Raw genomic sequence first — 27,190 nt, 5'->3', positions numbered from 1 at the left:
TAGATGACAAATCTTGACTGGCCTCTAGCTTGAGAGGGGCAAGAAGCAGCTGAGTGCTAATTGACCTTCTCCTCCCAATGCCACCATCTTGGAAAGGGACAGCTCTTGCTGCTGCAGGGCTGCTCTTCCCCTAAGGGTTTGCTGGTCCTGTCTTAGCTGTTTGTCCCAACTCAGGGACCAGGACAAGGGCTTAGTGACTCCCAGGAACTGCACACTTTTACAGAACACCATCAGAGAGAGGCGCAGCCCGGAGAGGTGTCTTTTCCCTCCCCTGGCTCTGGTGAAGACTGCAGGGATTATCTGGGGATAAAAGAAACTTCTCTTGCTTTGGGCTCTGTATAGGAAAACAGTCACTTTTATCAACCACTTGGCATGTGTGCTTCAGTGAGGTAGAGGAGGCATGCGGGGTCTCCATAATTAATTATTTTCTCAGAGGAGGGGATAAAACCTGAGTCCTTGAAACTTAGATTCCCTTCTGATGCTGAGAGGAGGGGAATAAGGGAGGTATTATTAGAAAGCATTTCTTTTATTTAACAGATGTTAAATAGCACTATACCACTATATCAATCTGTCAAGTATACTAATAGAAAACAGGGTATAGAAAAGTTGAGATGTGAATTTCACAGGGAAACAACCGCCCCCTTCCTGCAGGATCCTGGGTTTGGGTCTGGGGGCCAGCGTGAAGCACGAGGAGCAGCCGCACATATGCCAGGCACATGTGGATGGAGAGGGGAAGGAATAGTTGTGGACTACAACAAAAAGAACTTGTTGCAGCTGGAAAGGTTTTCACCCACCCTGTCCTGGTTGTTGCAGTTGAAACTGGATTAAAAATATTTTTAAAGCAGGGATCACATGTATCTCTTGGTTTTTACAATGTGTGCCCGTATATCATGCTATGGGTTTCAGTGGTGTTAATCAGCATTTTCAGAACCTTGGTGGATTAAAGTCTGGAGGAGAAAAACAAACCTCTACTGGATGATTAAAGGTTGAGAAGCAAGCCTGGCTTTGCAGTAGCATGCATTGGTCCCAAGTCAGACCCAGAGCGATGGTATTTTCTCCTCAGACACTGCGTTGGTTCCTTAAACTTGTCCTGGTGATCCCCAGCCACTGCCTATGACTGCAGGCAGCTCAGCTCAGTACAGTTTTATTAACATAGCTGCCTGGAGCCCAAGGTTAAGTGATGAGAATTTCAAAACAAAACAATAAATTAATAAAATGAATGTGTCATCAGCTGATCCTCTTCTGACCACCATCTGTCCCCTGATCATGTGATGTCTCCCAGCTGGCCACCCAAGAGACAAACCATGCAAGATCATCATCACAACATATGCTGCTATTTACACATTTTTAAAGGTAATAGTTGCTAGGCTGTCATATTAGTAGTTAAAAGCAGTTATTTGGAAGCTAGGGGATTTTTTTTTTATTATTTCTCTCTCTCTCTTTTTTTTTTTTTCCTTAGGAAGGCAGTGACTCAGCAGGTATATTTCTGACAGAGACGTTCAGGGTTGTATCAGTGGAAGTTCCTATGTACAGTTTATGTGATTCCCCCCCACCAGCCCCTTCCCTTATTCTGTGGTATGCTGTTGTGCCTCTTGTAATAAACAGTAGAATAAATAAAATAGAAAGAAGGCAATGATACTACAAATATCACTAGTGTACCTTTAAGGCACATTATGTGCTCCCTTTGCCATCTCTAGGATGCAAACCAAGCTGTGCATTTTTAAACTATTGTTAAGATCAAGGATGTGGTTATGAGAAGACTTACAATTTATAGGATACTTAAGCATTAAGGATTGAGGCACAGAACATTTCCTGGGGATTAACGACTGACTGGGTGAGCCTCAGGCCATTAACCCCTGCCTGCCATTAATCTTCAGGAAATGCCCTGCAGTGAGGTCGTTATTGCTGTTATATGCTGAAACAGAAAAATAATAAGAAGAAAGGTCCGTGGTTTATTTATTTATATTTTACATAACACGATTCAATTGGGACTGTAGGAAATGCACATCTTTTTCTTTATCTGGTTGTACTGCTGGAATTAATGCAGTTCCTGCATCTCCCTCATTTGTGAAAGATTATTGTCAGATTGCAGGAGTGTGAGAGTGGCAGGATTTGGCCCACTGCTTGTATTTAATACAATGAATAAGCGGTTCTTCTCTGGTATAACTGCTGGCAGAATTTAGCCCTATATAAACCCCAGCTCAAAATGCTTGTTTTACAGCAAAGCAATTTATTCGCAGTTCTAAGCATCTCACAGCCTTTTTTTAACTCATTGAATAATCCTTTTAGGTTGCCCATAAAGCAGGTGAAATGCTTCTGCTGCAGTCCTAAGGCAGAACACAGGCTGCATAAATAGCATCTAAATTACTAGGAATACAAAATACACATACAGTAATACATACCTACAAAGGCAAATTCATACTGACAGGACTGCAGTGTGTGCTTATCAGCAGCAAAACATCTCAGGGAAAAAAGTGGCTTTATATTGAAATTTTATATACATTTCTCTCTGTATTTAAACACTTAAATACTATTTTGTGCATGGTCTAAAACCCAGATGCAGGCTCCTTTTTAATGAGCCTGCCTGCTTAAACATTTATTAGCTTAGAGATGTATAGTTTTCATAAAGCTGGCTGATTCTTTTTGCAGAATATCTTTGCAAAAAAAAAAAGCTTTTTTTTTTTGTGTACATGGCCTCAGTCCTTGCAACCTCCTAGAGAGTCTGTCAAGGCGCAACTTAAAAGCTCGTTCAGGCGACCATGACCCCCTGCTAGCAGATTGTCTGCCTAAAAGGTAAGGGAAAGCTAAAAAAGAAGTAGAAACTTAAAAGTAGCTTCTCAAAGGCTGCATAGATCTTTTTTTTGTTAAACCTAAAGTGTTTAAAAGCTTTAATATTGATGGCCTGTCAACTTTGTCCTGATTCTTTGGCTTTCAGTTAAAAGGTTTTTGTTGTTGTAGCTTATGCAGTTGCTCTGTTGCTATGGAAACGTGACATCAAAATGACGTTTCTCTGTTTAAAAGCTTTTAACTAAATTCCTGCCTGTCAGATGTAGGCCCCATTTTGTGCACTCAAGCTTCAAGCTGTTGCAAAAAGGTTTCATATGTTCTGTTGTCATTCAAATTCTTTATCCACATATGCATGTCTTGCACTACAAAAAACCTAAACTAAAAACTCAATCTATATTAAGTGTCCTCTTTTAAAACCCTTTTAGGTCAGTCAGCAATGGCTGCAGCAGAAATTCCCAGTTACATTGTCTCTTCTCAGACTGAGAAACACAGGAGGGCCAGGAACTGGACTGATGCAGAAATGAGAGGTTTAATGCTGGTTTGGGAAGAATTTTTTGATGAGCTGAAACAAACTAAAAGGAATGCCAAAGTTTATGAGAAAATGGCTAACAAACTCTTTGAAATGACTGGAGAAATTCGCCACGGAGAGGAAATAAAGATAAAAATTACAAATATGACATTCCAGTACAGGTAAGCTTCAGTTCATTCTTTTTATTTTAAGAGATTTTAGCAGGGACGGCGCAGTGATTTTTGCCTTTCAGAAAGAAGTCTCCTAGAGGAAATCTGTCGATAAAAGATTAAAGATTGTTCATATCGCTTTTAAAATTCTCTCTTGCCAATGCTGTTACGTCATTGTTAATTTTCCCCCCCATTTCATGTCAAACTCTGGGACAACTTTGTTTCTTTAAAATTAGCTGGCATTGTTATGATGCAGAGGGATGGAAATGTATTTAGTGGGGAAAAGAGATTTATTTTTTTTTTGCTCTTTGCTGAGGGGACTGATTGTGTTAGCTTGGAAGCCAGTTCCTTGCAGGGAAACTCCTGCAGTTTGAAGTGGCCACTGAGAATCGGAATTGCAAGGCAAAGTTAAAAAAAAAAACTAGAAGAGAATAATGTTTGGGGGGGGCTGATGCTCCTAGATTTTGGTCTCGTGAGTTGAAGGGTTACACTTCATGGGGCCAAGAATAATTGAATGTCTTATTACTGAGTGACACACATTGCTATAATTATAAGCAGCAGCAGTGAAAGAACTATTATATCTGCAGAGAGAGAATCAATGTGCACCGTCAATACTGCTCCAAAGGAGTCGGGGGGAGGGCGGAGGTGTCTACAAGGGGATGATAAAGAACAGGCAGGCAGGCAGGAGGGGAAGTTGGCTTCAGAAAATGCGAGGCATTTGTGCATTTGTTGTATGCAGGAAGAAAAATAATTAGAACTTAACAGAAATATTTCCATATCTTTTTTCTCTTTTTCTTTTTTTTTTTTTTTTAAATTCTTATCTCTGTGAGGCACAAACTGCCTCATACTGGAAATCCTGAGTGGTGATTTGAGCTATGTGCTTGTAATGCAAGAAAATCAAATATGTGACTCTTTTATTTAATCTCTCCTCAAAGCTCATATTAATAATAAAAAAGGTTATTACAGCAGGCAACCATGTTAAAACTGCTCGCTTTTCTGTAAGGCACCCTTACTGTATTTAGTGCAGAGACTGCTCATCAAATAGAAAACTAGGGAAAATCCTGTAAACCCCTTAACTTTGAATGTCCTTCTACATTTCTATGATCCACAAGCATAATGTTTAACATCATTTGCCATAATATTAAACCTGATGTTTTGTAGCAAATGCTGATGCCTCCAAAATGTTTTACTAACCCTGCTGTAATCCTGACAGTTTTCTTCACTCAGACTGTAGCCGAGAAAGCTGGAAGTAAGCTAAATTTTTGCCCAGCATCACCCCAGCAAGTCGGGAGTTGCTGGCTACCAGGCTTTTGCTTAGTCTGCTAAATCTGAGGTCCTCCCTGCTGAGAAATACATCTCGCGGCACTGAGATTTTACAGGTGTCTAGCAACACCGCACGATATTTAAGTGCCGTAATTGCCAAGTGGAATAGGTTATTTCTGTCAGCCTTTGTTCTAAATTTTCAGTGTTGTCATCAATTAGAGAGTCTCTTTTTTCTTTTTTTTTTCCTAATTAATGTTTTTACTTTAAAGTTGTACTGGGGGAAGGGGAGAAATAAGATCGCTCACATATATGCACTCTGTGTGTGTGTGTGAGAAACTGCACTTTAAAAAAATACCCTTCTATTTTGGTGAACTTCTAAGATTGCTTCTGTTGCATGTTGTCACGCTGCTTTTCTATTTTGCAGTGCATTGCAGCTCCCTGCTTATTGATTGAGATGCTAATTTTGGAGAGTTAGAAAACTGCCTTGCGCTGTCAGAGTGCTGTTTCATTTTGTACTCTTGAATATGAAATGCATCTTTTTATTGTTTGTTCAAAACCTGTGTGCTTTGCATTCAAGGTGAGGTGGTACAGAGAATAGGGACAAACAAAAGCTGTGACTTACAATATCTGTTTCTCTGGGTAATTTTTGGTGCTGTGTGAGGATAAGGAACGTTGTGATGAAACTGTAAATGATGTGAGTGGCCACTGAGTGCTGGCTTTGCTGTAAGGCAGCTGAGTTTTAATCCATGTTTTGGTGCCTGCAGGTCAGTTGAGGAAGATGCTTTACCTCACTGTATTTCTGGGCATCATCGCTGTACTGTGGCATAAACTGGAAAAGAAGATCCTGAGAGTAGGAAAATGCTCTATTTTGAGATAATAATTTGTAATGATTATGTAGGGTTAGTAAGTGTGACATGGGAGAATGTAGCACCAGTAGCAGGAATTAGGGGATGCTCTGCACCTGAGTGCTTATTTCTTCCCATCACTTCAGGGTCCTTTACTTTTTTAGGCAGCTGTTTACAGTGCTGCAAAGGTGGAGTGGTCTCTAGTCCACCTTTGACAGCCAGAAATGAACTGCATTAGTATATTTATGTGCCACAATTTCCTAAAGGAACATAAAATGCTGTCCTACAAATTGCTACACATACCTATATGAATGGATACCTATATGTATATTTTTTCTATAAAAGGAAAAGCAGTACTTGAATATTTCTACTAATCTTTTTAACCAAGTTCAGTTTTAAAAGTGTTATCACTGGCATGTCTTATCCTGGGACATCTCTTGAAACAGGTATTATTGGTGCTTTCCAGTTTGAGGATCCCGTGGCATTTTAAGAGGCAGTTCAGTAAATACTGTTTTGTTTATTCTGCTCAGTGAAAGCCTTTCGTTATTGTGCAGAAGGTGTCAAAGTCATACAAACATATGAATAAGCAGAGGAGGAGCCTTTCTTATCCAGTAATTATTGCAGTTGCTGCAGCTAATGCAACTATGTACATGCCTGTGGTGGCAGGAGGCTCAGAATTTGCTCCCAGCCCAAGTATTCACCCTGGTTCTGGGTATGTTTGGATCCTGTGTGGGATTTTGCACTACCACATGGTTAGTTCAGGTGTAGTTCAGTGCATGTGAGCATCTATCAGGAAAGCAATTTTAGCGTGAACACATCCCATTCCTCCACATCTGAGGTAAAAACATTATTCAGATGTTAAAATGCCATATAGAAATCTGTTTTATCTCATTATCTTCTCCTTGAATTCTTGTGTTTATTGCTGACTGCCCTATATTTCAGTGAGGCGACAAGAGAATGAGAAGTTGCTCAGAAAACACAGGCTGAGCTGTGGAAAGCTTTCTTTCTTAAGAGAAATGGGAAAGTTTGTGAAGACCAAGAAATATAAAGAAGTTTTAGAGGTGCATAAAAATGTACACTACTATTTTTCAGAGTTTAAAGCAGATATTTTTTTGCCATAATACAAGAAGTTATTTATTAGAATGGCAAGGCAAGAAATGTAAAACTAGCTAAAGTCATATAAATTTGTATTGCACTGCATAAGAAGCATGTGGAACTCATTACCACTGAAAATCATTGACACCAAGAGAGCAGCAGGTTGTTTTATTATTATTTTTAGTAAAAATTAGATTTATTAAATAAAAATGCAGATGTTGTTTATCTTCCAGTTAGGTAGAGTTATAAAAGACAACGTTTCAGGATATTACTAGCTGTCGATGGAAAAATAATCATGTTTTTATGGGTGAATGTGCCCCCAAAAGCTGTCTGTCAAAATCATTCTTGAAGTATTTAGCACTGACCTTTGTCAGAAGTGAGGCAGCAAGACGATGGGCTGATCTGGCAGCAGTTCCTGTTTTCCTCTGCATGACTGTAGTCCAAGTGCATTTGGAGGAAACTGTTCAGGGAAAAATATACCGTGACCTGAAATAATTCTTACTGGAGTCTCAGTATATTAAGGGACCATTTCATCCACCGTGCAAATTGACTGGATGGAAAATACTGCACAGCCTCATAGGTGGAAGGAATTTTTTTTTTTTGCAGGTGCATTTGAATAAAATTCTCCTTTTAGGCATTGCTGTAAAATCTGAAATATCTGCTGTGGATAGATCAGCCACAAGGTTTTTAATGTTTCATTTCAAAGACACCTGTGCAGTGAGCTGCATGAACCTCCCTATTTATCCATCTTGGAAGAAGGAAAGGCTGAGTCAAGCTTCCTGGATTTCAAAGTTAAGCTTTCTGATGCGCTGGTCATCAAAAGTTTTGCTGAGATTAGCATGGCAGCTCTTGCAGTTTAGCATCACACAGAGTATGTGCCACATTCTTTTGTTATGTAGCCAGCTTGGGGCTATCAGCTCATATGAACCTGTAATTAGTCCTTCTAGAAGAAAGCCCTGTCCTGTCACCACTAATATGCTGATCTTACTGTGTAACAGTGCACTGTGTCTGCTGTTAGAATATTGCCACTGACACAATACCCACTGGCTTACAAAAAGGGAGCAGGGCTTGTACAGCTTGCACAGTGGTCCACAGTTTTGACTGATTCCTTCTGATGTTTAAAAATAAGAACTGTGTGAATGCAAATTTATTATTTTAAAAAACATCACCCTCCCCAAAGCCTAGAAAACAGGATGCAGCTGTTGCTCTTTGATTTGAATCACAGTCAATTAATGTTAATGATTGGTAAATTTGAATCAGTCTCATGATTTGAATAAGAGTAGTCTAATTTTTTATTTCCATGTGTACATGACAGCAATTAAACATTGTTGCTTGTGTAACCCGTTGCTATACTCTATAACCTTAAGCAACTAGAATATTTGACCTCTGTTACAGAAAAGGATAAAATATAAGTGTAGGCAAATTACTGCAGAAAGCTGAATTTGGATATTTTACAGTCTTTCTCTTTAATTTCAATAATTTATAGCAGATGCACAACTTAACACTGTACTTTCATACATCTTTCCCTTCCTCACCGTTCATTGGTTCATGAACAGTTGCTATTTATTATTTATTTTGAAAGCTTTTCCTAGAAACCCCAGGAGATGGATCTTGTATCCATTCCTTGAGGCAAGTAGTAATATCAAATACTGCAATAATAATAAAAAAGCAATACTATTTTGAGCAAAGCCTAGAAAAAGAGGCAAGCTATAGATTGCTTGCTTTTTGCTGACTAAATAATGATGATTTAAAAAAGTTCTGTAGAACATAATATGATAATTTTATTTTAGAAAGTGGATTAATAGGCACAGAGAATAAAGCCTGCAGAAAGGTCAATGGCAGCACAAATGACTCAACAGTTGTCTCAGTCCATTCAGCAGAACAATTTGGCAGTAGAATCTCAAAGTCCATTAATTTATTCACTTATCTGGAATAAGACAAGCAACCACCTTTCAAATTACTGGGTTGGCATGCCTTAGATATTTGTCTGCTGGAAATCTGACTTTGTTCCCTGATTTTTTGGAGAGAGTTCTCAGTCGCCTCTGCTCTCAGCTGGATTTTAATAGAGCCTCATGAAAGAGCAACAGGTCTAGATAAACCCAGTGTGAAGTTGTTTCTCAGGCTCTGCTGACTTTCCTGCTTCCCCCTGTTTCTTACCTAATTTTTCTGCCTGCTTTGCTCACTCAGGCAGCGATTTGCCCAATTTCAAAGTGCACATCTTGCTCTCTCATTTCTGGACTATTGCATTCTAGCCTTCATATTGTACTGTTTCTTTTTAACATCTTCATGTTGCATTATAACAAACAAACAACCAAACTCGCATCTTTTGGAACCAGCTAAGATTGCTGTGATGAGTTATGGTTATGACTGACAGCAGTAAATTAATTTTAAACTTCAGTTTTGCCAGGGTTATGCTTACCTCAGTGCAGGCAAAAGCTCTCAGCTGTCTCACTAGGTTTTCTGAACTTCTGGTACTTGCAAAAAAAAAAAAAAAAAAAAAAATCAGTAAACCCTGAAACTTGATATTAATTTTACAAAGTTAATTATTAGATTTGTTTTTACCAGAAAGCTAAACCATGACCACTATGGCAGTGAATGTTCTCCCTATTTATCTCTACCTGCAACATTTCTACTTCTTTTCCAAAGGACTGGCACTCCCTTCCCCTTTATCTTCTTATCTCTCTATCTGTTTCATCCTTTTTACTGTATGTAGGAGCCAGACTCCATACGGGTAGATGATTGCTGCTGGTGGTGCTTTTAAGCTAACACAGTTCTCTTGCCTAACTCCTGGTAGTGATCCCTTTTATTTAGCTCAGAATTATGGTAAGCAGTCAGAAGTAGAAGAGTTACTATCCACTCAAAGCACTGAGAGCCAGAGAAATACCTGGGTTTATATAGCTGCAACTCTACAGCTCTGTGGGCTGATAATAAACAGCAGCTCTTCCTTCAAAGTCATCATAGTTCTGGAAAAAATAGGATCTGGGTGCACAGCTGAGCTCAGTCAAAAAACCCCCAAGATAATGACCTACTCAGGCAAAATACCTACTCTTGAAAACCCCCTGCCATGGACAGGGTCACGTTCCACTAGACTGTGTTGCTCAAAGCCCCATCCAACCTAGCCTTGGACGCTGCCAGGGATGGAGCATCCACAGCTTCTGTGTGCAATCTGTTTCTCTACCCTTTTAAAGTTTAAAACCATTACCCTTTGTCCTATCATAACAGACCCTGCTAAATAGTCTCTCCCCATCTTTCTTGTAGGCCCCCTTTAGCCACAATAAGGTCTTCCTGGAGCCTTCTCTTCTCCAGGCTGCAGAACCTCAGCTCTCTCAGCCCATCTCTGTGGCAGAGGTGCTCCAGCTCCTCTGAGCACTTTGTGGCCCTCCAGATGGGGTTTCACAAGAGCAGAGTAGAGGGGCAGAATCACCTCCCTCAACCTTCTGCCCACGCTGCTTTTGTTGTAGCCCAGGATAATGGTTGGCTTTGTGGGCTACAAGTGCACACTGCCAAGTCATGTCCATCCTTTCATCCACCAGCACCCCTAAGTCCTTCCCTGTAGGGCTACTCTCAATCCCTTCATTCCTCAGCCTGTATTGATACTGGGGGTTGACCCGAAAATCACCACCAGGGTGGCTTGATTTAGTGAAAGCAGATGAAAGTAATAAGGCTGAGGATACTCAGTATCTTTTTTACTTCAGGGTTCACTGCCCAGGTTTCCCTGTCAGATGTGCCTGGGGCAGGGGCAGTGGAAGTATCAGTAGTAGAAAAGGACTGAGTTGGGAATCGTCTCTGAAAGTTTTGTGAAGATTGAGGGAGTTTCCTGGGGAGTGGAGGAAGGCTGTTGAATCTTCAAAAAAGGCAGGAACAGGAATTAAAAGTTGATCATCTCCCCTTAAACTCCTAGGAAGATCATAGAGCAAGCTGCCTTGTAAGCAATTTCCAGTCACTTAAAGGAGAAGGTGGTGGCTGGAAATAGTCAGAATGAATTTACTAGGAGGGAATCACATCTGACTGACCTACTTGTCTCCTGTGATTAAAAGATCTGTGGATGAGGGTAGAGCAAAGTATGTTGTGTAGCTTGACAGCAGAAACCTTTTTGATGCGATCTCCAAGAACATTGTTTTGTCCAAGCTGGGATGTTATACTCCAGATGGAAGTACTGCCAGCTGGGTAGAAAACTGGCTCAGTCTCTGGGCACAAAGAGTAGTTGTTATTGGCTTGTAAACTGCCTGGAGGCTCATGCCAAGTGTAGGACTGCAGGGGTTTTATACTGGGACAGGTCAAACCATGTCCCGTGACGTCTCAATGCAGCTGCTGGCCTTGGCAGTGCACGGCTGAGCCGTGCTCACGTGTGGCCTTTGGCATCTCACCTGTGGGGATGCTGAGCACGGTGGGTGCACTGCACTCAGCAGCTGGGGATGGTAATGTTTTAAGCAGCAGAGCTTGAATAAACTGGGGGGTTCAACACAGGCAAACGAATGTGCCATGTAGACAGACTTGGCTAGTAGCTTATAGTGGTTTAATTGATATGTTTTTTCATGCAAATAGACTAAATAATTGAACTAAAAATAGTCAATATCAATTGATGGTTGTTGTCAGCCCTCTATTTAGCTATTTTCTATCTGTGCTAAATGGATGTGCATGTATTTGTAGGTTGTGCTAGATATTCTCTGACTATGAAATTGCAGCAGTAGGTTGTGAAACATGTATGAAATTAAAATTTTGCATGCATAGAGGGCATAAAAGTATGGATGGCTGTGAGGCTTTGCTATGCAGGACTATGATGTGCATTGCTAAATAGCTGGAAAAGCTCATCAGACCTTGCAAGGACAAGGAAAAAGAATCCTTAAATGGCTTTAAAATCTAAGCAAATCTTTCTAACTTCTTTTCTCACTAGTGGATTTCCCCTTACTCTAGGCTGAGAGCTGTTTAAAAGGAAGAATTTCAAGTTCTCACTTTTAAGTTTGGCAGCATTTTTATTATGTTTACATGTTATTTAATTCTATCCCTTGCAGGACCAGTGTGGGCAGGATGGATTCTGAGAAGGAAAAACCTGAAAGGCTTCAAGAAAGGGGGCTGGGCCAGGTGTCCAGGGATAGTTTTTATCCTTCTTTTTTTTCTGCAAATGGAAACCTCTTGCTATCTGTGAGAATCAGTTTTGGTGCAGCTTTTTGTTAATTTGAATGAAATCTGGTTTATGAAAATGGAGCATTTGTCATTGGTCTTGCCTTTCCTGTTGTGTTCCCTTCCTGCATTTTGAGTAACAAGATCCCAACTGGGAAAGGCAAATTAAAAGAAAGTTTGGGACTCTACCTGGGCACTGGAGCTTCTTTGAGACGTATAATTCATCTATACACCTCAGTTTTATATTTCTCAGTAAAACGAAATAAAACCCAAATAAAATAACAATGGGTACCAAGTGGGATAGCAGTGAAACTTCTGTGAGGACTGAATAATAGATCTCATAGTAAAATGCATGTGAAAAGACAAGGTCATAGTTGACAGTCCATTCACTGTAATGCTTTTGTTTATGCTATTTCTAATGTGTTATTAACTGGTTTTGCTCGTGTTTTGTTTTGCCTTTTTTGTTTTTGTAAATTAATGAAATTCTGTGCTTCTGCCTACACTGATCTTTATTCTGTAACAAATGAACAGACATCTACATCTCATGGTTATTACTGGGATGTTTACCAAGGCAATTCAGAATTTTTAGGAAATATTAGGAAAAGTATATGAATTATATTTATAGCCACTTGTATTCAATATGGAAAACAAATATTAATTCTTCAAAGAATGGAAGGACAGGGCTGCCCACAGTTTGGTAAAGGCTGTGATGTGTTGCCTACTCTAGTTGTCAGGGACTGTTGTCAGATTAGTTAAGCCTGGTGTTCTGTAAGGGAAAGAAAAATTATTCAACCACCAACGTAGTCCTGTTTCCATTAGAAGTTGTAATGTTCTTTATTTGTGTTCAATTTAATTTGGGGTTTATGTCTAACTTTTAATCACAGGTCAAACCTAGGAAAAGAACCTGAAAAGCTTCATTGGAGATTAAAAAAGTTTGAGTCCTAAATGTGACCAAAACAAGTGTTTTGAGATAGGTCTCTGTGAAAAGTACTTTTATAGGAAAACAAGCTTTAATGTTGTGTGCCTTTTCTTGCAGGAAATTAAAATGCATGACTGATAGTGAAACTGTTGCACCTGACTGGCCTTACTACAAAACCATTGATAGGATCTTATCCAAAGTGACAGACCACAGCGATGTGAAAATGCATGAAAATCAACAACCAGGTCCTTCTACATCACAGACAGAGGCTTCTCAGTCTCCATCAGCTAAGTCTACACCGCTGTATTTGCCATATAACCAGTTTACATATGAAGGAAGGGAAGAATGCTTTGAAGATGAACATTCAGAAAGCTCATCAAGCTTACTTTCTTACAAGCTGAGGTAGCATCTATTTTCCGCCCTTTCTTGTATTTTACAGAATGAACCAGATCTGCCCTGTAAAGGGGACACCCTCACACATTTTTCTCTGACAACTCTTGTGTTTCTTCTGTAAATCACGAATGACATCTGTTCTCCAGTATCAGCCATTTTGTTGAATTAGGGAATTTTCTTTATTTATTTATGAGAGACTGAAAGGGAGTAGGAGAACCGAGCAGAAAGTTGTATATTATTGCCAAAATTCAGCATGCATGTCATGGCTCACATCAGGTAGAGTGTTTATAATAGGAGTACAGGCATGATCAAGAGAGTCCTGTGGTGCAATCAGAGATATAACATACTGCTTACATGATTTTTGGCTTGCTCTGGTCTTGCTTTTGATATGGCTATGAAATTTCTCTGGCTTCAGTTGTTATTGAGATGGTGAAAAGATGCAAACTAAATATTTCTGTGGACACTGAAAAGCTATTCATGCAGTTTGAAAGTACATTGCAATGTTTTAAATACAATTGAGAACGTCATTTTTTAAAAAAGTAAATGCCAGTTTGAGATGCAAACATGTGTTTCCTTTTTTGATATGACTGGAGTTCTCTGGAAGGCAGAGTTTTAACAAAAGGCAGGGTTGTACTCCTGACACAGATTTTAGACTTTCTGGTCTCATTTTTCATCCAGAGTGGTGTGAAATAAGAGTTGATTACAGTTTTCTGGCAGGAAAAAAGTTGATCCTAGAGATCCTTATCACAAGGCTGTGGGGCTTTAACTGTAACAGTAAAATTACCTGTCAGTCATGCAATTGTGAAGATGTTGAGCTGGAAGAAGAACCAACCTAACAAGTTTGAATTATTGTTTCCAGACCCCCTCTTGGATGTATAAAACTAGGGTAAATTCATTCAATCATTCAAGCAAATAGTCCTTGAATAGCTGATTATTTTTTAAAACTTTTTTTTGGCAACTGCCTGTTTATTAGGGTGTGTAATTCTTGAACTGTAGCAACCCTTTTGTTCACAAAAAAAGATTTTTTTCATCCTAGTTCACTGTAAGTAGTTAATAGTCCTGGTACACAAACTCACTTGACTTTAGAATTTGCAAACTCCAAAGTCACATTTCAGATGCAATAACTTTATTCCCAATTAACTGTTTGATTCACAATAACATTAAATAATATGGAATTAGAAGGTTACTTTACCACAGATGTGGTAGAGTTTATTAACTAGACTATTTAAGAATGCAGGCATACTCTCACAGTCTCTACTATAAAAAAAATTTGTGCAATATAATATTGTGCATATTATTTAACAGCAAGATATGGACACATTCACAAGTTAAAATACAGCTCCACTTTTTTTAAAAAAAGAAAAAGTTGAGTGGCAGATACCACTTGAGAGATCAGTGTAATATTTCAGGTGAGCATCATGATCAGATTAAAAGCTAGAACACAGTTGTGATAATGGGACATGTATCTGGCAGGAAAAAGAATGTTATTCCAATAGTCAGAGGAGGTTGGAAAACCTTGTCCAGATTGTCCAGGATGAGAGAAGAGTAGGGAACCCTTTCTTGACCAGAAGGAAATACAGGAGTTGCTAATGATATCAGATGGGTTAAAATCACTTAGAGTTGCCATGGTAAGACAAGGAAGTTAATTCTTTTAGACTTACTAATGGAAAATTATGAACTGAAAAGCAATTTTCAGCCTAAGCAATTAGCATGTCATCCTGTATTTAAAAAACACTTGGAAATAGCCAACAAGAGAGCAAAGAATTACCATATAAAATTTGGGTCTGTCTTGGCTTTTTTTGTAAATGCCCTTTCCTCTAAACACACAAAAGGAACCGAAGACAATACTGGGATTTGAAATTAAAAGACTTTTTAGGTCCTCAATTTCCCTCTCTATTTTTGTGCTTAATGGCTGTGTAGAACAATTACTTTGAAAAATATTTTGAAAAATATACACACAAATCTATATGTAAAATATAGATGTGGTTTACAGCTGTATATTTTACAAGTTACACTATGGGAATTTTTTTTTTCAGTAATAAAAATCCTAATGTTATGACAACGAGAGGTAGTGAAAAAACCCTTCAAACAGTAGTTCTAAGTCAACTTTTAAACTTCTGAAAACTTTCCTGTAATTCCTTCAAAATCTCCAACACAGCTTTTGAGTGCCAGCTTTGTGTTTTGCACAGTATCCTTGAACATAGCAGGAAGCTACTTGGCTATATAAATTTTAACTTAAAAAAAATATTTCAATGTAATGTTTAGCTTTCATGATAGAGAAAAATGTCAAGTTTTATTCTTCAATCAGACTAAAAATAGTTGAAACTGGTTTTCTTTGCATTTTGTTTGAATTTGGGACCTTCTTACAAAACCCAAATTTTGCTAGTTAGTGATAATACAATTAATGTGGGATAAAATTAATTTTAATTTTTCTTTCAATTTGCAAATGAGAAAAACATCTGGAATCCCTATATCTCTTTAATGAGGCGCCTGCTATTTTGTTAGCATTGTTCTAACACTGCTCTTGGGCTTCAACAAAGCTCGTGTTATACTGCATAAAACATCTGACAATAATAGATTTATTCTATTATGGCTGTATAATATATTGCCATGTGGTGGAGTCTTGCACTGCAGCTTAAACTTCTAAAATCCAAATTCCTGACACCATTATAAATGATGTTTTATGTAATTGAAAACAGTGTTTTTTCACCCTGTGGACTAATTTTCATTGTTAAAGTAATGGCAGAATATAATTATACAGGCTGTGAATGTGGTTCAGACTTCATCTGTTCTTCCATTTCTATTGCACTGAAAATGGGGGTGAAAGAGCTACTTTCATAGATTAAAAGACCATAATAAACCCACCATATAATCTAGTCTGACTTCTTGATAGATACCATTTGAATTTGGTTACTCTGGTGTGGAGCCCAGAAATCTTATGAAGACAGAGGGTTCTGTGCCATCCTTCCCTTAGCAGGGGACAACATGCCTCTGCTGTCCTCCACTTCTTTGTTTCTATGATTTGTTTGAGTCTTGGAAATGTTTTACTGGATATCCAGTCTGAATCTGATTAATTCTGAAGATGGAGAATTCACTCTTCCCTTGCTTCCAGTGATAAGTAAACCCTTGTTTGAACCAGTCCCTTGTTTCTGATGCAAATTTAGTGAATGACACTGTCAGATGTTGCTTCTATTTACCTTTATTTTCACTATATCGGAGATCCTTTCAGTATTTTTTGCTTTTTGCCTCAGGGTAGTTGTGTACCATGATCACACTGTCTTTGGTATTCTTTAATTTTTAAATGTAGATTAAGTGATTTGGTACAGAAGGTTTACACGTGGAGAAAGAGTAAGAATTGGTAACATAAATTAACCAAGATATGAATTAAAAGAAATGCATTAAAACTTGGTGATCATGCTAATTCTGGAAAAAGCAGTTTTGGCAAAGCCTTTAATATTTCTAAAATTATGCCATGGCTATTTAAATCTGAATGGGCATAATCTACAGAGAAGTTTGAGCTTTAGGCTATGCACATTATGTAGTACATCTTAACTCATTATGCAGGCTTGTTATCATAGCAAGGTGCTTTGCCCAGGCTCCAAGCCATTTTTGTGGTTCTTTTCTATGCTTTACTTCAAGGATGAGCCTTGTTAATTCCTGAATGCATTTGGCTGTGTTTGAATGAGCTTAGTTTACCAGAAGATCCAGGTTGCCTGATCCTTGGTCCTTATACTCTGAAGATCTTTGTGCCATTTCCAATATTATTATTGCTTATTGCCAGATCACTTCTAATTATTTTTCCTAAAGATATGGGTTATGGAGGTCTGCTCAGGTTTGTACATAGCTAAAAAAGTGCAAACAAGCAGGAAACAGCTGTTAGGTGTTGAAACCCATAAATTCCAGAATCTGATTGTACTGGAGACCCATTTGCCATGAGGTAGTAAGAAAGGGGGAAGTAAGAAAGGAAGAATTCTTGTTATGGTTTTGTGGAGGTAATACATTTTGATAGATTACTCTTTGTATTCAACTCCTGCTTGATTAATTATTCACACACATCCCTGAACAAGTCCCATTGGATAAGTGTAAGCAATCAATCAAGGAACTTTTAATTGAACAGTGAATTAAATTGATATTAGATAGGCAGACAACAAATGCATTTGAGACTTGCCTAATATCTTGCCTGATGGTATCTGGAGGTTTGGCTTTCTTCCCCCTTGTGTCCAATACACACTGTTCTTTCTGCTCAGTCTCCTACATGAGGTGGAACATTTTCTTTCCCTTGGTTGGCTTCCTTTGAACCTTGTCTCTCTGTTTTAGAACATAGCATGGAAATAGCTTCGTGAGTTTCTACTTGGAACATGATGCCTGTGCCAAAGCTCTTCCCTACTTTGTTCATGTGGCCAGGGGAATGCCAATGCCAACCTTTTGGAGGCTCCCTGACATAGATACTGGGAGTCCCAGAGTATCAGCAGATTGTATTAGAGGTCCTTGATTTTCTAGGCTCCTCTTTCCTCCAGATCTTGAAATTTACCTTCAGAGTCTAGGCTTGGCAAGGAGGGAGATGCTTCTTTGGCAGGGGCTGTGGATACTGTCACAAGCTCTCCTTCAGGAGCTATTCTGCAAGAGGAGAGGATTGTAATTGCCAAGTCCTTACTATAAACTTGTGAGTGACCACAGAACCCTCTCACTGACAGTCACTATGGCTGGAAAGAAAAGGAGATCAGGACCACCACCAAAGCCAGGGATTCCTGAAATAAGTATTTCTTTTCAGTGAAGGCTGTCTAATTACCAAGTTGTGTTTGTTAATGGTAAACAAATAGAGAGAGTACTTCAGAGACCTTGATAAGAATCCTTGTTCTTTTGGGGGCACTTCTCTGTGCTGAAAGACGATTTTGATCTAGCACTCATCAGTGGATACTTTCTTAGTTATTAACAGACTGAAGATGCTGCTGACACAGTTCCCCAGGTAGCTGCCATCGCCACCAGACATTTTGCTACTCTTTTCTCTCTGGGTCTGTGCAGGACAGTTACTGTCTTGGATGTATGGTATTACATCTTACAGGTTTTGGATGGATCACATTTAACTGAAAAACAGGTAAAATCCTTTGCAGACTCTAGGAAAGTATGACTCAAAGTTTGGGGTTTTTTTCTCTTGAAAATAAGACTTATTTTAATTTTTTCAATCTAACTCACTCCATCTTTATTTTTCATGGGGTCTTTTGTTGGTCTCAATTGAAATTAAAAACCAAACAGCAGCCACGAATGCTAAGAAAGCCACACAATACTCAGTGCATCTCAGTACCATTGACAAGCCTCAGATTTTCTCTCTCATTCTTTATTAAGGACCATTCTTACCAGGGCTTACTTTGACAACACACAAGCCCTCTTGTGGCTCTAGAAGTGAGTTCCTACTTGTTTCAAGACAAGAGGTCTTGCCATAGCTACTTTGTACCGCTGTGTTAGGGAAGAGGATAGAGATTCATCAGGTTTTCAACATTTAAATCCTCTGTGAAGACAAAAGGTGACTTTGGCTAAAATAATATCATCATTTCAGAAAGGTTCTTGCTCTGCATACCAGAACTTGTGCATTCTTTGTGAACGTGAGTTCAGTGATGGGAACCTTGGAATAACAGATTCAGTGTTGTCCTTAGACACTTGCCTGACCTCTTTGAGAACTACATGTGAAACAATTCTGTCCCTTAGAGTTAATGAGGAGAAACAGAATTTGGTGTCAGCCAAGACCTATTCTCACAAAATTGGCTGTGATAATTTTGGTCATCAGCGGCAAGCTTGACTCACAGTTTGAGCAGAGCAGCATATATTTATTTTATGCACATTTTTTTGATGCCCCAAATCAAATATGCTATATAGAACCTGCAAAGGTGAGTTTATTTTTCATACCTTCCAAAGTTTTGTTTAGCATAAAGATGATAGCTTCTCCTTTCCCTTAGCATCGCTGTAGCAGTATAATGTTGATGAAGTCCTTTGAGTTGTACAAGTAACTTCAAAGTCTTGGATAGTCTGAAAGCCAGTGGTCTTTTTTCACCCTTTTAGTGTACATTTAAGAAGGAAGATTGTTGCTCGTTCTTGCCTGTGCAGAGAGGGGCAGCACATTCAAATGACTAAACAGTACTCTCAAGAACAGTTTCCCTCAAGACCAATTCTATTTTTTTTTCCTCTAAGAATTTAATAGCATTTAATTTAATTACTTGTTTCTTTCCATAGACCTCACCCTTTCTGGGTCATTGCACTCTTAAATGTCAAGGGGCTTGTGTCTTTTTCTTATATTTGCGTTAAGTCTTTCAGGTGCTTAGGATTGTTTATTTCTCTTGCTGAGAGATCTGAATGTCATAGTCACTGTTGCACAAAGCCTGTCAAGTAGGATAAGAACATGAATGAAAATATGATACAAATCTGCCACAGCTGAGTGACCTCCCCTCCACTACTGTTCTTCACATTAATAAAAACACATTCCTCAAGAGTTCAAGTTATCCTTATTCAAGGATGTCTTAAAATCTGCAAGATGTTGACATGGCATACTAGTCACAAGTGTGCCATCTCATTATTGCATTTCACCTAGAAAAGATACTGCATTTGGCAGAACACCACTGAGATGGCTGTTTGTGTCAAGGAACTTCAAGACACATCATCAGATAACTTTCATGTTGGGGACTCCAGTCTGGAGTTACAAAAAGCCTGAATGAAGACATGGACTAGCACTTGAAGTTAGAAAAGAAGTTATCCACCTCTAACTGGAGGTTTCTCAGATGTGTACTATACTTACACATATTCCTTCTGCTTGCCTTTCTTCCTCCTTCATGTTTTAGCATGACTCTTTCTTAGATTACAGGTTAAGAGCAACAGATCTCTTTGTGTGTTCTCACTTGTATGCAGTGTGGGCTGGTTTTCAATCCATGTGTTGTTCAGTCACCCTAAGTTAGGACAGCCATGTGAACTATACACCTTGAAAGCATTGTCTTTATTGCACGTTTATCTCTCTTCCAAAACAGAAACTCAGAATGATACAGCATAGATGAGATTCTTAAAGTATTCTCCAAATTCCACATGGTAGTTCTACAAATTTCAGATGAGGATGTAGAGTTTGATACACTCTTGTCTAACTTCCATAACCTGAGAGAGAGTTATTCTGCCACAGAAATGTCAACGTGACTGGGTACATAGACAGACTTGAATTCAACCATCAGGTGTTTTGCACCCTCAGCTTCCTCAGCTGCTCCTCGTAAGACTTGTGCTCCAGGCCCGTCCCCAGCTCTATTGACCTTCTCTGGACATGCTCCAGCACCTTAATGTCTTTCTTGTCATGAGGGGCCATAAAATGATCCCAGAATTTGAGGTGCCTCAGCAGTGCCGAGTACAGGGGGACTGGTCTGGTCTTTCTGGCCACAATATTGCTGATCCAAGCCAGGATGCCATTGGCCTTGGCCACCTGGGCACACTGCCAGCTCATGTTCAGCTGGCTGTCAACCAGCACCCCTAGGGCTTTTTCTACCTTTTCCAACTTTTATGTTGTTTATAATGTTTTGTGATGAAATATAAAAAAAAAGTGGTCAGTGCAACTGCTGTATCTTGGTGCAAGGGTGAATTCCAAGACTAATATCCTGTAGTGGGACCAGCCTTACTGATGCAATGCTTTAAAAAACAAGCTGTAAGTTACCACCATGTAACTGTGTAGCACTTTTTCTCAACTGGATGGTTATTGCAGCTTTAAAATTGGAGTTTCAATGGCCACATAAGCCAAATGTCTCTCCCAATACAGTGTATAAATTCAGTGTGTAAGAAATGTCAAAATTAAAAAAAGAAAAAAAAGCCTGGTATTCCACAGGGAAAGTTCTTATTAAAAACAATGAGATGTAAAAACTTTTTCTTTTTATAATCTGTAACACCATGCAATAATACTTACGTTTTGGCATGAACTTGAGAGGGAATTTATTGGAGAACATGGGAGTTTAAAAATACAACTAGGTTGTAGCTTGGCCAAGAATGTGCTATAGAATTTTAGGTTCTAACTTTTTTCTTTTTAATATAAATATGAGTTTAATTGTTAACAAATATTCACATTTCAGAGCTGAAGAGAGACCAGTTAAGAAAAGAAAAATGCAAAACTGCAGCTTCCAAAAGAAGAAGCTAAAATTAATGGAAGCTATGTTGGAAGAACAGAAGAAGTTGAGTAGAGCTATGGAAGAAACCTGCAGAGAAGTACGCAGGATCCTGGATCAGCAAAACATCATTCAAGTTCAAAGCTTACAGTTACAGGAGAGAATGATGAATCTACTGGAGAAAATGATCTCCAAATCTAATGTGTAGTTTCCTTTGTGAATGCCTCTGAGATTACTATTGCTACTATAGATAACCCTTTATTGCACACCATATGTGTGTCTGTTGCTCTATTCCCAGGTTTTCCATGGAAATTAAAACCCTAGTGTAATCTTAGTTAAGCAAAAGAAGAGATAATGCAGGGCAAGAGCTATCCAGTATGATAAAATTAGTGCAATATATGCCTAAGTTGAATTATTTTTATACAGAAAGGTTAAGGGATGAATAGCTCGGGGAACTGAAGTACTGTTAATGCCTAGGTCAGGTATTGTTTTGCAAACAGTGGTGTTGTATATTGCTTCACATCAAGGACTACAGCTTGATCTGTTTTCAGAGAATGAAACAGTGCATTTCTAAACATGGTAATTGCACCTTGACTTTGCTGATGATTAAACCCTGTTTTGAAACATATGCCTGATTGTATAAGTGACCTATGGTTTTTGTGAAGAGCTAGTTGGGACCGTGAGGTACATCCTTTTAAACTCCATGCCTGATATGAATAGTACTCTAAAGTATTAGGGTAAAAATAATCTATTCAAATACATTTTTTGATATAAAAAGAAACCCCCCCAACCACCTTACTATATACTGAATACTAAAATGTATAGAAGATACTTGAAGTTGCTTTTGATATTAAACGTTTAATTTTTTTCATTATTAACTGGAATCTGTTGACTTAAACAACCAGCAATGAAAACTCGCATTTATTCTCTATCACAAAAGAAAAAATATTGTACTGTGTGTATATACATATATAATGTCTATCAAATGAAATAAAAAAAAAAAGAAGACTCTTACTTATTATTGCTGTGCAGATAGTTTGCTTTGGGACAGCAGAAAATACTGGGAGCGATAACCATGGTCAGAGGTTTACAATTATTAATTGCAGTGTAAAGATCTCCTATGCTGATGCCCAAAATACGGGGATGGAAGTCAAGGAGAACATTCAACTCCTCAACAGCAGTATTTGCTGCTGGCACGGCTCCTGTGTGTGTTTAGATGTTTGAAGGGGGGTCTGTAAGGCAGATCGACGTGGATGCACCACACGAGGGAGCCGAAGGCATAAAGGACTGTCTTGGGAGTTAAGATGAAGCACCAGCAAGTGTTTGGCTCTTCAGTGAAACAAGACATTTAAATACCCCTAACCTTAAATTCAAAAATTCACTGGCTGAATTTCCTATATACCATTTCTTATTGTGTTCTCCTTGAAAAACATGTTTCTGCTGCATTTATTGTATAGGCAAGAGTGAAGACTGGATTCAGGTATAGAAACTATAGAATTAGTACTAGGAACTCAGGCCATTTTCCATTCTTGCTATTCAATAATGTCCCCTCTTGAAACTTTGCCTTTGAAGGTGTTTGCATTCTCCTATATAATTTAATGTGTTGTTGCCTGTGCTAAGGTATATTTTAAATCCAGACACAGCAAATTAATCTCTAATTATACTTGCTGAACAGGATAAAGGTTATGCTCAACAACCAAATTAATAATACATGGAGATATTTCTTAGAAGATCCTGCAGGTATGAAGATTAAGAGTTATTAAATATCTAAATGTGGCCCATTCCTACAGAGTTTATTTAACGATAACGGGATAAGGCAAATGTAGTAGAAAACTGAAATTGCAGAAGGTGGTAGCTGCTGAAGTATAAACAAAATAACTTTCCTTTACTCCACCTTTACTACAGTAATTGCATGATTAGAAAAGTGGCAAGTATCTGTTCTGATTCTGCAGAATAGTTTTATACATTTCAAATGTAGATCTGTCAGAGATTCAGGTGAGCTGATGTATCCATGTTGTAGTGCTTCCTGACACTTTAATGTGTTTAGAGTAAGATATAAAGAAACTCTCCCCTGGCTCCACGGGAATTAATAATATTTACTGATACTATCTACTTGAACCATATAGCAATTAAATCCAATTAATGAGCAATAACAATGGCAACATATTTGAACCTTGTACCAAAGAGTAGGTAGCCCCTCTCCTTGCATGTTATTACAGGTCCAGAGCTTTAGGAACACAGGAATGGAGGAAATCTACTTACTCCTTGCCTGCTAACATAAGGAACCATGTCATATAATCCTTTTGGTAAATGTGTGGACCTGTATCTTAAAATGAGTCAGATGTTTTATCCTCCAAATTATATGCATTACAGATGGGTAAACTGCCATTTAGAAGATTGCTTCTGGGATTATTCCTGATCAATTTATACCAATTTCTTCTTGTATCAGCACTGGTTTTGCTGCTTTATGTGGTGGTCAGTCTTGAGAGCCGGATGTTGTCTCCCAAGCAGCCCTTCTTCTGATGGATAACACTCTTTTGTAAGGTAGGATTTTGATGACTGTTTTGTTATTTTTGCTCTGAGTTCATCCATTTTAAAGGTGAATGACCAGAATGATATACAGCATTCTAGATGAGACTCTGAGCATTGTCTTACATAACCGCATTAAAGGAATTGGTGTTTTCTGGAAGTTGCGAGATTTTTTTCTATATAAAACATCATTTTTATTAGTTAAATTTAGTAGTTCAGTTTTAAAACCTCATCTCTCAAAAAAGGCTTTATTCCCATCAATGCAGATTATCTGTGTTTTAGCCCTGGTTTTGCCTAGAGAGTGAACATGGCCCTGCTGTAGACAAATATTATTGGTTTCATGTATGATAGAGTTTTTCTAATGCTTTTTGACAACAGGCTGAAAATTCCTTACCTACCCATAGCTCTTTTTGCTGCTGTTTCATTTGTTCCTGTAAAGATGGAACATTTACTTGAACAAAAAGTTGAGTGTTTTTTTCTGGGGATTTTTTTATTTAAGGTAGGCACATCTTCCTCATCTCTATGGGACAGTTAGCTGCAGGTATAGGTATTTGAATGTTTGAGATATTCACACTAATTATAACTTGAAAGACCTGCCTAGAATTAAAATGCCTGGTAGAATTCCTGGTTTTGCAAAACAGAGACACTGCCCCTGTGTCTGTATGAGTAGAGAGTTGAGTGTAATAAATGTTCAAGAGGAGCATGTCAAGGGTTATTCAAGTTTATCATGACATTAAAGGAACTTCCTCATGGCTCCTAGAAGTGTGATCAACAAATAAACTGTAGCATAGGAAAATAAATTTCTTATTTTCAGGGCAGTAATGGGGTCAAGTCAGTATGACACTGCTTTCACTAAATGCAGTGCCTGTATTACACACACAGATGGTGCAAATGGAAAAATTAGATAGCGGAGGAAATATACTGCCTGGAGGCAGGTGACTTTTGTAAGTGATGCAAAAATAGAAGGAAAAGGAGCCTGAGGAGGCAAATGAGGAACATGCAAGCAAGTAAGGAGAAGCAGATTGCGGTGAAAGATGGGAAAATACATGTTGGGCAAAGGGGCAATGTAAATGCCTCCAAACGAAACTAGTAATGATGGGTGAGAAGGAACACAACATTTTAAAAGACAAGAAAGTGAAAATACAGAGAAAGCATAATGTTCAAGGAGAAAAGTCAGAGGATGAAAAGCTAACACTAGTGAAATTCTGTATATTTTGAATAGACAGCTCCTACAGATAACTTAGAGAAGTTATAAATGGTGTACAGCAAGAAATGACATTTTTTCCCACCAGAGAAAAATAAGTCTCTGGACCAATATTTGGAAGCAAAAATATTTTTCACAAACTAGAGAGATTAAGTAATTTGCAGGAGGATCCCATTATAATTAAACAGCATTTTCTCATTTGGTTTTAACAATTTTTTGGTTAAAATAGTTTGTAACTGTTTTTTGGTTTTTTTTTTTTTTACTTCTTGACCTCAAATTGGAGAAGCATTTTAAGATTTCAATTTATTTCAGGCCTTGCCAAGTTTAGCAGTTACCCACCAAACCACACAATATATTTATGGACAGGAATGTCTTTTATAATTTTCTCCATAAACTGGTGTCTCTTTTGCAAAGTACAAAACCAGCAGAAAAAAATGTATACAGGATTTAAAAATTATATTTCCAGACTTAGTCTGCCCAATTTGGTGTAGGCAAATAGCTTACAACTCTGTAACCCAAAACTGGCAGCCTGGTTCTGTGAACAGTCCCATTTCTAAAGACAATGGGACTACTCAAATGAATAAATATATTGAACTCTGCACGTATATGTTTGCGAGATCAGTTCCTATGCTGATAATGTAATGTGAAAGGCAAATTTGAAAGAGAAATTTAGGAACATTTGGTGGTGTTATGTCAGCAAGTAAATACTAACCATCTGGTCTCTAGATTGCTAATCTATTTCCCCTGATTTTATGGGTAGCATACTTCCTGTGTGTGCAAGCTTGAGACTACATCATTAAACTTTTGTGTTGATCTTTTTTAGTGTTTTAACAGAAACATTTAAAATACTTTGCCATTTTGGATGTGAAATTTCCTTCCCATACATAATTTTTCTGGTTGGAAATTTTTCATTCTACTGCAGCTTGCTTTAAGGTGTTTTATTGAACCCCATTTCTAATAAGGATGAATAATTTCAGGTATGTTCTTTAAAAAACAGACTAATAATCTGCAGTGAATGACATCATTATCTAGGACCAAGTAATTACTACCTATAGGATCTCAGTTTGATCCTAGTAAAAAGTGATGTCATAGAATCATATAGTACCAGGTTGGAAGAGACCCTGGTCCAACCTTTCTTGGCAAAAGCACAGTCTGATTGTTCTCATTGTGAAAAAATGTCCTCTTTTGTCTAATCCCAGGACAAAATTTCCATCTTCTTTGTAGCCAACTTTTAAATACTGGAACATGGCAATAAGGTCTCCCCTAAGCCTTCTTTTCCTAAGGCTGTACAAAACCAGTTCTCTCAGCCTTTCCTGTTATGGTAGGTTTCCCAGTTCTCTGATCACCTTTGGGGCCCTTCTCTGAACCCTCTCCAGCCTGTCCACATCTTTTTTGCATAGTAGGGACCAAGACTGAACACTGTATTCCAGGTGTAGCCTGATGTGCTGAGTGGGATAATGCCATCTTGATCTCTGCTGGTGATGGCCTTGGTGAAGCCCAGCATCCTGTTGGCTTTCTCTGCTGCAGCAGCATCACCCTGTTCACTTATATTGAGCTTGTTGTCCACCAGGACCTGCAGGTGCCTTGCCACAGACCTGCTCCCCAGCCAGAATGATCCCAGTCTGTGCTGCACTTCTGGTTTGTGTTTTCCAGGTACAAAACATTACACTTGTCCTTGTTGAACTTAATAAGGTTCTTGTTAGCTCACTCTTTCAGCCTACCCAAGTCTTCCTGCAGAGTGGCTCTCCCTTCCAAAATTTCCACTTCCCCACTCGGTTTGGTGTTATAAGCAAACTTTATCAGGGTACACTTGATCCCATCATCCAGATCTTTTATAAAGATATTGAACAGCCTTGGACCCAGTATAGATCTCTGGGGGACCCCACTTGTGACAGGTGAGCTATTTACAACCATCCTCTGGGTGTGGCTGCTCAGCCAGTTCCCCACCCGCTGCATGGACCATTTGTCTAGACACTAAGACATCAATTTCTTTAGGAGAGGGCTCTGGAAATCCATACTGAAAGCCTTGGAGAAATCCAGGTAGACAATGTCCACTGCTCACCCCACATCAATCAAGCAGGAGGTCGTAGGAGGAGATCAGGTTTGTCAAGCACAATTTGCCCTTGGTGAATCCCTGCTGGCTTTTCCCAATCATGTGCTTGATTTGACTTGTGATAGCCCTCGGGAGGGTTTCTTCCACAACTTTCCCAGGGACTGAAGTAAAATTGATGGGCCTATA

The 27,190-nt window shown here is 38.6% G+C and overlaps 1 protein-coding gene across 4 annotated transcripts in view; it reads left to right on the top strand.

The window, feature by feature from the left end:
- The window catches only part of MSANTD1 (Myb/SANT DNA binding domain containing 1), a 43,072-nt gene extending 20,848 nt beyond the window's left edge, over positions 1-22,224 (top strand). For 2 of the 4 annotated variants that reach the window (XM_051798393.1, XM_051798395.1), the window contains exons 2-4: positions 3,213-3,477; positions 12,826-13,110; positions 21,186-22,224. In XM_051798393.1, coding sequence (XP_051654353.1) covers positions 3,224-3,477; positions 12,826-13,110; positions 21,186-21,426 — 780 coding nt within the window. In that variant the 5' untranslated portion in view covers positions 3,213-3,223 and the 3' untranslated portion in view covers positions 21,427-22,224. Of the gene's footprint in view, positions 1-2,706; positions 2,794-3,046; positions 3,095-3,212; positions 3,478-12,825; positions 13,111-21,185 lie in introns of those variants that run through there. The other 2 variants (XM_051798394.1, XM_051798396.1) reach the window with 2 other exon arrangements.
- Positions 22,225-27,190: the final 4,966 nt, after the last annotated feature.

Source organism: Manacus candei, unplaced genomic scaffold, assembly GCF_025592945.1.
Source record: "Manacus candei isolate 608988 ecotype Guabito, Panama unplaced genomic scaffold, ASM2559294v1 h1tg000048l, whole genome shotgun sequence".
NCBI classification, from domain to species: domain Eukaryota; kingdom Metazoa; phylum Chordata; class Aves; order Passeriformes; family Pipridae; genus Manacus; species Manacus candei.
The sequence above is the reverse complement of the archived record's forward strand: the minus strand, read 5'-3'. Positions and strand labels throughout refer to the sequence as shown.